The sequence below is a fragment of the Chlorocebus sabaeus genome, chromosome 20, assembly GCF_047675955.1.
Source record: "Chlorocebus sabaeus isolate Y175 chromosome 20, mChlSab1.0.hap1, whole genome shotgun sequence".
Lineage (NCBI taxonomy): Eukaryota > Metazoa > Chordata > Mammalia > Primates > Cercopithecidae > Chlorocebus > Chlorocebus sabaeus.
The window spans coordinates 77093683-77108093 of record NC_132923.1 but is presented as its reverse complement, the minus strand read 5'-3'; the positions used below and the strand labels follow the sequence as shown (position 1 = coordinate 77108093).

Below are 14411 nucleotides of genomic sequence, written 5' to 3'. Positions count from 1 at the left end.
TCCTTCTCTCCTTAAGGCAACACAGCACTAGAGGCTGACTGCCCAACCTCTTGAGCCAGACTGCCTGGAGTTAAAACCCAGCTCTGCCACTCTTTACTTGTGAGGCCTGGAGCAAGTTTCTTAATTACTCTCTGCCTCTGTTTCCCTGGCTGTAAGATGAGAGTGCTAATGTTATCTACCTCCTAGAGTTGTTACATGGGTCACTATTTATAAAGTACTTGGCACATAGTATAGTATTCAGGGAGCTACTAATAAATCATGTATGGTATCTGAATTTGGGCTCCTCATTTCACAGCCAATTGACTTTGGATAATATGCTTACTCTAAGCTGAGCTCTCTAATTTGTAAAATGAGTATGAAAATATCTACTTCATGGGACTACTGGACAAGTCAAATGGGATAATGTATGTAATCATTATAGGTACTCAAGAAAGAAGTGGTAGCTACTCTGGTAATGAGTATCAAAAAAGACAGGAATGAATATGCAGAGACTACCCAAATTCTCAAAAGCCAAGAGACTGGTAGAATGTGGCCTCCACTCCACTCTTAGCCCTATGACCTTAGACCTGACCTCTTCAACATTCAGTTTCCTGATCTGTAGAATTAGATTGATAATGGTGCCTACCTCTAGGTTCATTATGAAGAAGGAATAATAATAAATTGGGTTCATAGAAAGTACTTAATACAATTTATTATTATCATTACCTGTATCTCCTGTCCATTTAAGGGAAGATTCCTGTTTTCAGTCAGGGTCCCTGGGCAGAAGTGATGACAGCACAGGCAGAGCCCTGCACCCTCTGCCCTCTCCAACTCTGGGGAGTCTGTAGCACAAGGTAAGAAAGAGAATCAAATCTAAGGAAGGGAAATTGAGATCAAAGCCTGGTTTCTATGGATCAGGCCAAAATGATTGAAGGAGAGAGAGATACACAACTAAGGATGTCCATCAGGATTTATCCGTAGCAGTGTGTCTCATTTTAATTCTTAAAACAGTTTTGTTGGATAGGTACTATTATTTCCAGTTTTGCCTAATGAAACTGAGAGCTGGAGAGGTTAAGTGACTCGCCTAAGGTCAGATAGCTAAAAAGCAGAAAAACTGGGATTTGAGCCCAAGTCTGTCCAACTCTAAATCCCTAATGATATGCTTTTAATACATGCCTTGCCTCTGCTGGGAATGACTCAGAGGCCAAGCTGTAGGAGGAGGGGGAGAGAAGGATGACTGTGTTTCTCAGGGTGAACAGAGTAGGCAGCCACAGGGGCAGCAGGCCTGGAGCTAACAGGCCTTCATGTAAAAATTTGGAAATTTTGCCTGAAAGACAAGAGAGTGTTTTCAGCTGAGGTCGTTTTCAACTGTACCCTGTGTACTAGGCTGAGGGTAAACCAAAACACAGCCATAAATAGTTCTCCACAGAATTCTTGTCACAACAGCCCACTGTATTCCTTCTGTTTGGAGATGAATGTTGAAACGCCATGCATGAAAATGGCTGAGTCTGTTACTGTTCATGAAGTCTAGTCACAGCCCATTCGAATGAAATCCCCTTGGTTATGAATAGAGATATGAGAATCAGCAGATGATCAGCCATCATGGACTCTCAACAAATGGCTTTGCCCAAAGAATCAGCATCCGTGGACTTCATACAAAGCAGGCCTTCCCAAAGCCTCTGTTTTGAAGGGACCCACTCTATTTGAATAGGTGTTTACCCACTTGCTACAGAATATGTTTGTATACCTGTTCTTTATCTAATTAAAAAAAGTATCAAAGCTAGAAGGGACTTTTAACAAGTCATCGAGTCCAATGCATTTAAAAGAAGTGGACAATTGGTTCCAGAGTAGGAGGTGACTGTCCTGAGGTTATACAGAAAGAATCTGAGATGAAATCCAGGCCTCCTTATTCTTAGTCTAAAACATGTCTGACTCTGCTCTTGTGAATGCAGCCAATACAGGGACAAAAAGTCTTTGGGCTTCTCTAAAGGGAGGGACTGCAATGTATTAGAAATGGGAAAGAGGTTATGTTTTTCCTTGGTGCTTTCTACCTGCCCCATCTATTCTTTTCCTGCCATTTCAGTTTTTTTTTTCTCATCTGTCAGAACTAACCAGTCTAATGTGCTCACTTTTCACTCCCTAAGAATCAGACTCCCAGATTTCCAGAGTTACTGCTGTTTACCTATTTCAGAGCTTTTCCCTACTGTTACTGGACTGCCTTTTGAACAATGGAAGGGACCCTAGACCAGGGGGATACCAGGCTCGGCCCCTATTAAATGGGTCTCCTTGGTTAGGACATTGCCTACCCAAGCATCAATTCTCAGTCTCTAAGGTGCAGGTGAGAAAGAGGAAAGGGACAAATAGTAATTGATCACCTGATACATGCTGAACTCTAATTATGTAACCACATTTAATCTTTAAAGGAGGTTATGTGAAGTAGGTAGATATTATTATCTTCATTTGCAAATGAGGAACTAGATGTCTAGAAAGGTAATTCACATTCTCAAAGCCATGGAATCAGAAAGGGACAGAGTTGGGATCTGTACCTAGATTTGTCTGAAAATCCAAAGTACAGGTTGAGCAGCACTAATTGGAAAATCTAAATCCAACATGCTTCAAAATCTGAAACTTTTTGCACACTGATATGACACCCAAAGGTCATACTCAAAGGAAATGCTCATTGGAGCATTTCCAGTTTTGGATTTTGGATTTAGGGATGCTCAACCAGTAATTATAAAATGAAAATATTCAAAAATCCAAAATTCAAAACCCTTCTGCTTCCTAGATTTTTGGATAAGGCCTCAACCTTTTAAACTAAACCTGTTTACGCTGTTTCAAGTTTGCCAAGCAAGAGAAAGTGAGATGAATGTGTGTGTACATACATGCACACACACACACACATGCATACACATCCTGACTCTCTATTAGTCCATTTTCACACTGCTATAAAGATACTACCTGAGACTGGGTAGTTTATAAACAAAATAGATTTAATTGACTCACAGTTACACATGGCTGGGGAGGCCGCAGAAAACTTACAATCAGGGTGGAAGGTAAAGGGGAAGCAGGCACATTCTTCACAAGGCAGCAGGAAAGAGAGTGAGTGCAGGGGAAACTGCCACTTTTAAGCCATCAGCTGTCATGAGAATTCCCTCACTATCAGAAGAACAGCATGAGGGAAACCACCCCCATGATCCAATCACTTCCTACCAGGTCCCTCCCTCAATACGTGGGGATTACAATTTGAGATGAGATTTAGGTGGAGACACAGAATGAAACTATATCACACACACACACGTGCATGTGCACACACACACACACAAACAAGAAGAGTGCTTTCCAAACTGAAATACCACCCACAGGTGGACAATTAGCCACCCAGTCCAGGCCAAGAATGAAGTGGCTGTCAACATGCCACAGCCATCATGCAAAGAATCTACTTACAAGTGAGAGGAGTGGAAATATTTAGAGGCAAGGACCTATCAGGTAGGCCAGTAGTTCTCAAATGTCACTGGAGGGCCACTGCAGGCAGGGCAGGCTACAATTTGTATATCCCCCAATTTGTGGGACCTAGTGCAAAATGAAAATGTAGATCCCTGACCAGGGGCAGGAAAGTCACTCCTTCCAACAGGCCTTCTGCCTCAACCCATGACTAACAGGTGACTTCCAAGGCTTTCCAAATTTTACATGGAACCCCTCTGTAAGTTGTCAGCCTGACACTCCATGGCAGTGGTAGCTAGCTGGGGTCACTGCCTTGGCCCACCCTGAGACACAAGGGGCTCAATGTCTGGCCTGACTCATTCTACACCTATGCTCATCTCTATGAGGAGAAGGGCAAGAGCAAAACATGCCCTCACCCCTAGCCATGTAACCCTACCACCAACTCACAGGTGTGTGGTCAGCAGTGGGATAGGGCAGCAGAAGACAGAGAGTGGATGGCCAAGAACTGGCCCTAGAGACTAGCCCCACTGTTCCATCAATTTTCACTTATAAAACACAGATTCAAAGATAAAAAAGTATTCCCTATTTAATAAATGGTGTTAGGAAAACTGGCTAGCCATATGCAGAAAACTGAAGCTGGACCCCTTCCTTACATCTTATACAAAAATTAAGATAGATTAAAGATTTAAATGTAAGACTTAAAACCATAAGAACCCTAGAAGAAAACCTAGGCAATACCATTCAGGACATAGGCATGGGCAAAGACTTCATGACTAAAACACCAAAAGCGATGGCAACAAAAGCAACAAAATTGACAAATGGGATCTAATTAAACTAAAGAGCTTCTGCACAGCAAAAGAAACTATCATCAGAGTGAACACGCAGCCTACAGAATGGGAGAAATTTTTTGCAATCCATCCATCTGAAAAATGGTTAATATCCAGAATCTACAAATAATTTAAACAAATTTACTTAAAAAAGCAACCGCATCAAAAAGTATGCAAAGAATATGAACAGACACTTTTCAAAAGAAGACATTTATGTGGCCAAGAAACTTATGAAAAAAAGCTCATCATCACTCTCATTAGAGAAATGCAAATCAAAACCACAATGAGATACCATCTCAATGCCAGTTAGAATGGTGATCATTAAAATGTCAGGAAGCAAAAGATGCTGGAGAGGATATGGAGAAATAGGAACACTTTTACACTGTTATTGGGAGTCTGAATTAGTTCAACCTTTGTGGAAGAGTGTGGCAATTCCTGAAGGATCTAAAAGTAAAAATACCATTTGACCCAGCAATCCCATTACTAGGTATATACCCAAAGGATTATAAATCATTCTACTACAAAGAGAAATGCACACGTAATTTTATTGCAGCACTATTAATAATAGCAAAGACTTGGAGCCAACCCAAATGCCCATCAATGTTAGACTGGATAAAGAAAATGTGGCACATATGCACGATGGAATACCATGCAACCATGAAAAAGAATGAGTTCATGTCCTTCGCAGAGACGTGGATGAAGCTGGAAACCGTCATTCTCAGCAAACTAACACAGGAACAGAAAACCAAACACCACATGTTCTCATTCATAAGTGATAGTTGAACAATGAGAACATATGGGCTCAGGGAGAGGAACATCACAGGCCAGGGCATGTCAAGCGGTGGGGGCAAGGGGAGAAATACCTAATGTAGACAACGGGTTGATGGGTGCAGCAAACCATCATGGCACATATATACCTATGTAACAAACCTGCATGTTCTTCACATGTATCCCAGAACTTAAAATATAATTAAAACAATAACAACAACAAAAGAATTGAAAGAAATTGACTGAAAACAATTAACTGCAGCTTGGGCTCTTTCTGGATAGAGCTCTGTGCATTGCATGGGTATATTAGTCTGTTTTCATGCTGCTAATAAAGACATATCCGAGACTGGGCAATTTACAAAAGAAAGAGGTTCCATGTGGCTGGAGAGGCCTCACAACCATGGCAAAAGACAAGGAGGAGCAAGTCACATCTTACATGGATGGCGGCAGGCAAAGATAGAGCTTGTGCAGAGAAACTCCCTTTTTTTAAAAAAATTTTTATATATATATATATATTTATTATTATTATACTTTAAGTTCTAGGGTACATGTGCATAACATGCAGGTTTGTTACATATGTATATTTGTGCCATGTTGGTGTGCTGCACCCATCAATTCGTCAGCACCCATCTGATGTAAAGGATGAGTTGATGGGTACTCCCACTTTTAAAACCATCAGAACTTGTGAGACCCATTCACTATCATGAGAAGAACACAGGAAAGACCCACCCCCATGGTTCAATCATCTCCCACCAGGTGCCTCCCACAACATGGGAGAATTCAAGATGAGATTTGGATGGAGACACAGCCAAACCATATCATTCCACCCCTGGCCCCTCCCAAATCTCATGTCCTCACATTTCAAAACTAATCATGCCTTCAGAACAGTCCCCCAAAGTCTGAACTCATTTCAGCATGAACTCAAAAGTCCCCAGTCCAAAGTCTCATCTGAGACAAGGCAAGTCCCTTCTGCCTATGAGCATGTAAAATCAAAAGCAAGTTAGTTACTTCCTAGATACAATGGGGATACAGGCATTGGGTAAATACAGCCATTCCAAATAGGAGAAATTGGCCAAAACAAAGGGGCTGCAGGCCCCATGCAAGTCCAGAATCCAGTGAGGCAGTCAAATCTTAAAGCTACAAAATGATCTCCTTTGATTCTGTGTGTCACATCCAGGTCACACTCATGCAAGATGTAGGTTCCTATGGTCTTGGGCACCTCTGCCTCTGTGGCTTTGCACGATACAGCCTCTCTCCCAGATGCCCTCACAAGCTGGCGTTGGGTGTCTGCAGCTTTTCCAGGTGTGCAGTGCAAGCCATCAGTAGATCTACCATTCTGGAATCTGGAGGCTGGTGGCCCTCTTCTCTCAGCTCCATTAGGTGGTGCCCCAGTAGGGACTCTGTGTTAAGGCTCTGACACCACATTTCCCTTTGCACTGCCATAGCAGAGGTTCTCCAAGAGGACCCTGCCCCTATAGCAAACTTCTGCCTGGGCATCCAGGTGTTTCCTTACATCTTCTGAAATTTAGGCAGAGATTCCCAAACCTCAATTCTTGACTTTTGTGCACTGGCAGGCTCAGAACTACATGGAAGCTGCCAAGGCTTGAGACTTGCACCCTCTGAAGCCACAGCTCAAGCTATAGGGATGCAGAGCCCCAAATCCCTAGGCTGCACACATCATGGGAACCCTGAACCTGGCCCACAACATCACTTTTTCCTCCTAGGCCTCCAGGCCTGTGATAGGAGGGGCTGCCATGAAGACCTGTGACATGCCCTAGAGACATTTTCCTCATTGTCTTGGGGATTAATATTTGACTCCTCGTTACTTATGCAAATTTCTGCAGCCAGCTTGAATTTCTCCTCAGAAAATGGGATTTTCTTTTCTATCGCATTGTCAGGCTGCAAATTTGCAAACTTTTATGCTCTGTTTTCCTTTTGAAACTGAATACTTTAGTAGACCCAAGTCACCTCTTGAATGCTTTGCTGCTTAGAAATTTATTCCACCAGATACCCTAAATCATCTCTCTCAAGTTCAAAGTTCCACAAATCTCTAGGGCAGGGGCAAAATGCCACCATTCTCTTTGCTAAAACATAACAAGAGTCACCTTTGCTCCCATTCCCAACAAGTTCTTCATCTCCATCTGATACCACTTCAGCCTAGAACTTATTGTTCATATCACTATCAGCATTTTTGTCAAAGTCATTCAACAAGTCTCTAGGAAGTTCCAAACTTTCCCACATCTTCCTGTCTTCTTCTGAGCCCTCCAAACCGTTCCACCCTCTGCCTGTTACCCAGTTCCAAAGCCGCTTCCACATTTTTGGGTATCTTTTCAGCAACACCCCACTCTACTGGTACCAGTTTAATGGATGACACACTCGTGCAGCTGGTCTCCACTGCAGGTCCTTCATAAAGCTTCACTAGTCCATGAGAAATGAAACAATAAGGACAGGGTATTGAGATTTCGACAAAACTAAATGTAGACTATTTAAATGATTCTCCTTTATTCTGATATCATGATAACCACTTTTTTGGTATTAAAAATCTCCTTTTCGTTATGAAATAATGGTGAGAGTAAACGTTGAGCAGTTGCTTTGTTTGAAGTCCTTATATAATCAAATAAAAAGCTGACAATTATGTTGTAGTTCTGCAAAAAGTTTGAATATTTTATTGGTCCTACTCTAAGACTTTCAAGAAGATGGCCCTTCCCACATGTGGGGCTGGAACCTCTTCCCCGTCACCATCATCAGAAGGGCTTCCGCCCTGGATACAATTAGTATTTGTTGCATACTTCAGTATTTTCTAGGTATATCTTTGCTTTTCGGAAGTCTAAAACGTCTGGTAGAATGTTTCAGAAGAAGCAACACAAAATAGAGGCATTAAAATCAAATTTTGAAGTCTGAAACTTCTGTTTCTTACCATCATTAAGAGAGAAGTGCCCAGTGACAATCATTTCTCCAAACCATCAACAGCTCCTTGGAAATGAAGTGGAAGGGTGATAATACATCCAGGACATACCTAGCTAATGTCTTAATCTTGGCATAATTATTAATAATAACATTCTCTTTCATTCTGAAAAGTGTCTAGGACTCAAAGGTGAGTTCATTGGGATAATAAACTATGGCCACCTTAACTAAAGACCCCTTCAGCTCTCCTGAGCCAGAAAGTCCCAAAGAGCCTGCTCTTTCCCTGGGCAGGAAGCCATGGAGACCAGCGGAAGGATTATGTCTGTCTTACCAGAGGCCTGGGTTGGGTGCCAGTGTGAAGTCTATAGGATCCACTTAGATCTGGGACTTCAGAGACCTAGTGGTGGTGAATCTTTGTGGCTTCCATCATTGCATTGTCTCTGGGAGCATCAAGTTGAAGGCCAAGCTAGTTTATTTCCTTTGATGAGGGAAAATATGTCAACACAATGGTCCAGTGAACTCTGGGAAAAGACAGACATGCGGTGCCTTTGGGGAATTATGGCCTAAATGGTTTCACTCTGGCACATGTGGAATTAAATATAAAACAAACTGCTGATTGCTGTTAAATTCACATGAATAAAAACAACCATTACTATGTCTTCTCAGCTACAGTACCAGAGAGTCCCCCTAGAATCAAGCAGTTATTAGACTGGACTTTGGAGTGAGTGTAGAAAAGAAAAGGAGGAGGAGAAGGAAGAAAAGGAGGAAAAGAGGAAGAAGAAGAAGAGAGAGAAATAAGTCAAATAGGTGGAGAGTTTTGAAAGATACGAAGTCTGTGCCATTTAGTATGAGTTATTTTTCCTTTTTATTCCTCGTATTTGACATATGAAAAGAAATCTTTGCTGATGCTGGCTTCAGATTCTCAGGTTTAAGTACACTATCCTTGGCCCAGTAAAGAGTTACATGCATCATACTTCCGAGGCCTTCAAACAAAGAACAACTTGGAGTAAGCTTGAGAGTTTGCAGGGCATTTTGGTGACATTTCTGGATGCCCTTTATTTCCCCCTTTCAAGAAAAGCCCTTTCTTTCATTGCCTTCTCACATAACAGCTTGGTATTCTTGTCCCTCCCAGAAATGCATTTGAACTTGCTGGTTTGTTAAGAGTCAGGGCATGAAGCATTTTTCCATGGTAGAAAAGTTCTGGCATTCCAAAGCAGAACTAATGTGGGATTTGGGATGCTTGCCCTATTTGTGCACTTAATTAGAGCTCACCAAAAGCAGCTGGTAGATTGGTGCCATAAGAAACCAATGCTGAGACCAAGGAAGGCTAAGACTGTGAGCACCCTAAGAGGGCGGTGAACATGAATTCCACACCTGTTCCCTACTGACTGGAGTCAGGATTCAAAGGCAAAAAGTTGTGTGCTTTCCAGCAACATTCATTGGGATCTGCAGCCCAATTTAATCAATTGATAGGTTGCCAGCATCTGAGTCAAGTCCCGAAACACTTGGTTCCCCTTGGGTCAATGAAATTTGGTCTTGGTTCTAATACGAACTTTAAGTTGACAAAAAATGGCTGTGAGAAAACTACTGGTTTTAGAGTCAGTCAAGCATGTGCTCTAAGTCTGACTCTGCCACTATGAGATGTCAGATCTTAGAGAAACTATTCAGTTACTTCTGAGCTTTAGTTTGCTTCCCTGTAAAGGGGCATACTAACACCTATTCCATGGGTCCATTATATACACAACAGCCAACATTTGTTGAGTAATTACTATGTGCAGAGCACTGTGCTAAGAGCACAGTCTAGGTTAACTTTTTAATCCTCACACAGACCTAAGGAAATAGATTCTATATTACAGATTGGCAAACTACTCCCCACAGACCAAATTTTGCCTACTGACTGTTTTTGAAAATAAAGTTTTATTGAGACAGAGTCACATCCGTTCATTCACATAGGCCCTATGGCTGCTATTGTGCTACAACTGCAGAGTGGAATAATTGTGACAGTGACCAAATGGCCCATAGAACCTAAAATACTTACTGTCTGGCCCTTTATAGAAAGAAGTTTGCCTGTGCTTTAAATTATCTCAACTTAAAGATGAAGGAGATAAGCCAAAGGTATTAAAACCTATTTCAAGTAGGTTAGCTGGGGCCAGAAAGCTGGTAACAGGTAGGACTAGGATTTGAATCAAAAACCGGACTCCAGAACTTGTGTTAGTCACCAGTACCTTATATATTATACATATATATACACACACACACACACACACACACACACACACACAATGCCTAGCATAGTACCTAGCACACAGGAGATACTTAATACATCTGTTTTATTAGCATGGCACTCCCTTTCCTTTTACCTCCTTTCCCAGTTTCCTATCAATTCCAGTTACCTTTTGCTTCTCTTCTGCAAGATAATTCAGTTAAGCATATTTCTAGCCAATTTTATGCCCATGAGCTCAATCTATCCAACAACTCTGTGAGGTTGGTATCATTATTTTCATTTAAAAGATGAATAAACTACTTCTTGATCTCTGAGCTCCCAGGAGTCTTTGCACTCCATTTGGGGACCCTCAGAGGAAACATTGCTGGGACCTTTTGGAACATTTGTTTCATGCAGCAAACTAGCATTAAAGAAAAAAAGATCTCAGTGGCTGCTTGAGAAAGGATTACAATCTAATTAGGGAGAGAAAACCAAAATACTGAGACAATAGCAGGCATTTGAAAGTAAGTTATTTAGTACAGACAGTAAGTGAGTGTGAATTCAGAGAGCTGGGAACAAGGGAATGGACAGGGGAGGGGAGGGCTCTCAAGTTTCGTGGTCAAGTGTGAACTGTGCCTTGAATGACAGACCGAATTTAAAAAGCAGAGGCTCAGATTCAGGCATGATGGAAGTGGGAAAAGGAACCACAGAGTTCCTGCAGAAATGGAAGTGAGAGCTCTCAGAGGGACAGGATCAGCAAATCCCTGGGAACTATAGAAAATCAGAACAGGTAAATAATGTGGGGACAGATTCTACAGGATTTTGAAGGCCAGAGAGAGGTACCTGGGTTTTAGAATAATAATAGTGATCATCATAACACTTAGGTGCAGGATTGCTGACCACACACATTACACATATCCTTGCCCTTAACCCTCCCTGTCCATTCTGTGATGTAGGTATCATCCTGCTTTACAGATATGAAAATTGATGCTTAGATTATAGCAATCAAAGGTTGATGGGAAAATTAGAAATATTCCACAATGCTTACTTAGTTCAACTGTGCAGGGCTTTTGTGTTGTTACGTTCTTCCTTGGATACATATGCTTGTCGTTGAGATTTTATAGGGTAATCTATATACCCTATAAACCCATATAACATAATCATAGGTTCTGCTTGTTCTGATACTGTTACCTATAAACATTTCCCCAGGGATTCAGATGGAAAGTGCCGTGAATTAAAGACCTTACGCTACCTGGACTAATCTGATATTTCCCACTACAGGCAATGGGCAGCTATGGCATGGTTCAGAGCACGGGATGCCATAATGAAAAGGATCAGTTCTTTCAACAAAGTCAGGCCGGATGGGAAGGACAGGAAGGAGGAAATCATGTGAACCCAGAAGAGTGATATGCATTGGAGAGGCAATCCCGGGATGAACACTTGGAGCTTGGGTTTGGAATGGCTAAAGAACATATGCCAAGAAGAGAAGGCACACATGTAGATTGAGAAGGCCATGACCAGCACTGCTTAAGCCTTACCACTTAGCCATAGTTGAGGGACATAGGACTTGAAGTATAGAGATTTAGGCTCAAGTCCTAGTCTCACTGCTACTGGCACTATGTGAAGAAGGAGGGAAAAGATAAGGATTATATGCTGATTGAGTTATGCACTATATTGTGTCTTCCCATCAATAGCACTTAAATATTTCTGTGTGCCAGCACTTTCTAATTTCTCTTCTAATCGCTTAACATATATTAACTAATTTAATCTTCAGAGAAACCCTATTAGATGGGGGGTGTTATCTCCTTCGTATAGCTGGGGAGACTGAGGCACAGAAAAGGTTAAGTAACACACCTATGGTCGCACAGCTGGTATGTAGAGAAACTACACTTTGAACCCAGGCAGTTTGGCCCCTGAGCCCATGCTCTTACTTACTGTCAAATTACCTCTCAGGAGAAACCAGGGTAAGTGTTACAAGCCCAGTTTTACAGATGATGAGACTCTGGGTCCAAGACCATAAAGGAGTTGACTAAAGATCAGACAACTAAGTAAATTGTTATGCGGGCATTTGAACTAGGTCTTCCTAATTCTGATCCAGACATTCTTTCTGTCAGATCACACTGCCTCCTGTTGGTGTGAAAGCATTTTATAACCATAAACCTCCTCCTGTTTATTAACATGTTGTTATGATTAAGGCTTCTCTGATTCAGCAGGAAAACTAAGGAGGTAGATCGGCCAAGCTCATGGATGGTAGTAATAAAGAGCTTGCCTTCTAGACTGTGACTCCTTCCAGGAGAGCCACCAACCAGTTCCTAACCTCTGTTTCTTGCGATTCCTACAGGGCCTGGCGTGGGGTAGAGAGTGACTCTTAACAAATATTTGTTGAACACCACTTGTTCCAGATAGAAGCATGTGAGGCTCTCCACTACCGCCAGCGGCATAGCTGGCACACCCATGCATTAGCAACTTGCCCTCTGCCAAGTCCTGGGATGGTGATAGGATGATGGTTCTTTGTAAGCTTGTCACCTGCCCCTCTTCCAAAATGAATTTACCCAGAGAAGCATTCTGAGGTTGAATTTGTCCCATACCACCCCTTCACCTACACATTGACACTCCCCACTGTATACCGTGGGGTCAGAGACCTCACACTACAAAGGCCCCTTGCCAAGCCTGGTATTGCTTGCAGCCTGTCTGAGGCTTTCACTACTTTCCCCCAGACTCTCAGTCCCTGGCCTCCTGGCTCGTGGCCACTCCCAGTGCCCTTGGCTTTAGCTTCCTGACCCCCATATAACTGGCACCCAGGACCACTTCACCGGCTTCCCTCTCAGAACAATTGACTTTTGCCCCTGGGGTACTTACACCTCTTTTGTTCAAGGTCACACCCCGGCCCAACACCCAGGATCCACCCCGCCAGCCTGTGTGAGAGCCATCCCCACTAGACTTTGAAAGGGACTGGACAGCGTGTTCAGCCACCTTCTCAAGGGCCTGTCCCTGGCAGCTTTACTGGTCCCACCTGTTCCTAACCTAGGAGGTGCCAATCCAACAAGACGAGGCTATTCTGGGAAGAAGCAGGAAGACCTCTTCACCCTAGTTGAGCCTTTCTTAACAAAGAAGTCACCAGAACTTTTTTTTTTTTAAAGTGTTTTAAAATACTGCACAGGATGCTACAGCAGTTAAGAGCATGGCCTCTAGAATCAGAAGGATAGGAGTTAAAAATCCAGTTCTGCCACTTGCTAGCCGTGTCATCCTAGGGAAGTTACTTAACCTTTCTCAACCTCAGTTCCTCATTTGTAAAATGGAGCTAAAAAGAAAGCCTACATTCCTAGGTAGTCATGAGAATTCTGTGAAATGATATATGTGAGCATATATCATAGCATGTGACAAGCAGTAGGTGCTCAATAAATGATAGTTATTATCAGCATTATATTAAATATTATTAAAGTATCTTTTAAGACTTTCTGGAGATATTTCGTTCAGACAGTTATTTATTCAACAAACATTTATCAAGAGCCTGCGTTTCTCCAGATCCATGCCGAGTGCAAATATGGGATGTATAATTATGTTTATAAAAAGAAGCGGTGCATGTTAATCACTTGTTATAGGCCAGACACTGTTCTAGGCATTTTAGGAATATTGTTTCATTTAATATTGATAAGGGCCTTGTAAGCTGGCAGAAATCATGATTGTCATTTTAGAGATGAAAACACTGAGGTTCAGAGAGGTTATCCCCAAAAAGACATGGCCTGTGATTGAGTGTGGCATGCACCACCCTTAAATAAACCAAAATATTTTAAGTTCAAGTCCCAACTATTGAGAGATCCACAATTTACTCTCATGTAATACAATCCCTTTATATAACTTTCTGGTTAAAGTCAAGGTCAGAGCAAAGTGGTTTGATTTCATCCTCATTGGTAAAAATCTCTGTAAGAGGTGAGTGTTCTCATGCCTTTGTTAGCATGCTAGCAATGAGCCTTGGGTCTCTCCTCTGATTACTGGGGATTTCATCATCATTCAGGAAACCTTCTCTCATTATGTGGGACTGAAAATAGAGATAGAAAAGGCAACAAAACTCACCCAATGCATGCTTTGCAAGTTATTTTGTTTTTTAAGCAAGTCCAAGTCATGATCTTGCTTTCAGATTCAAGCCTTATGCCTGTAGCCATTGAAAGGCAAGTATGTCAAGGGGTGAAAAAAGGTTCTTCAGTTAGCTAAGGTTTTATTCTGTTTCTACTGTGGTGGTTTGAAACTAATTACAGACTCGGTTGTGCCTACATGTGCAAAATGAAATG

The 14411-nt window shown here is 42.0% G+C and overlaps 1 protein-coding gene across 11 annotated transcripts in view; it reads left to right on the top strand.

Annotated features, from left to right (window-relative positions):
- The window catches only part of FGGY (FGGY carbohydrate kinase domain containing), a 445568-nt gene that overhangs the window by 389862 nt on the left and 41295 nt on the right, over positions 1-14411 (top strand). Inside the window, exon 15 of one of the 11 annotated variants that reach the window (XM_038000601.2) lies at positions 11404-13546. The exons of the other annotated variants lie outside the window; for them this stretch is intronic. Within the exon in view, the coding sequence (XP_037856529.2) occupies positions 11404-11529 (126 nt within the window). The 3' untranslated portion in view covers positions 11530-13546. Of the gene's footprint in view, positions 1-11403; positions 13547-14411 lie in introns of those variants that run through there. 11 annotated transcript variants of the gene reach the window in all.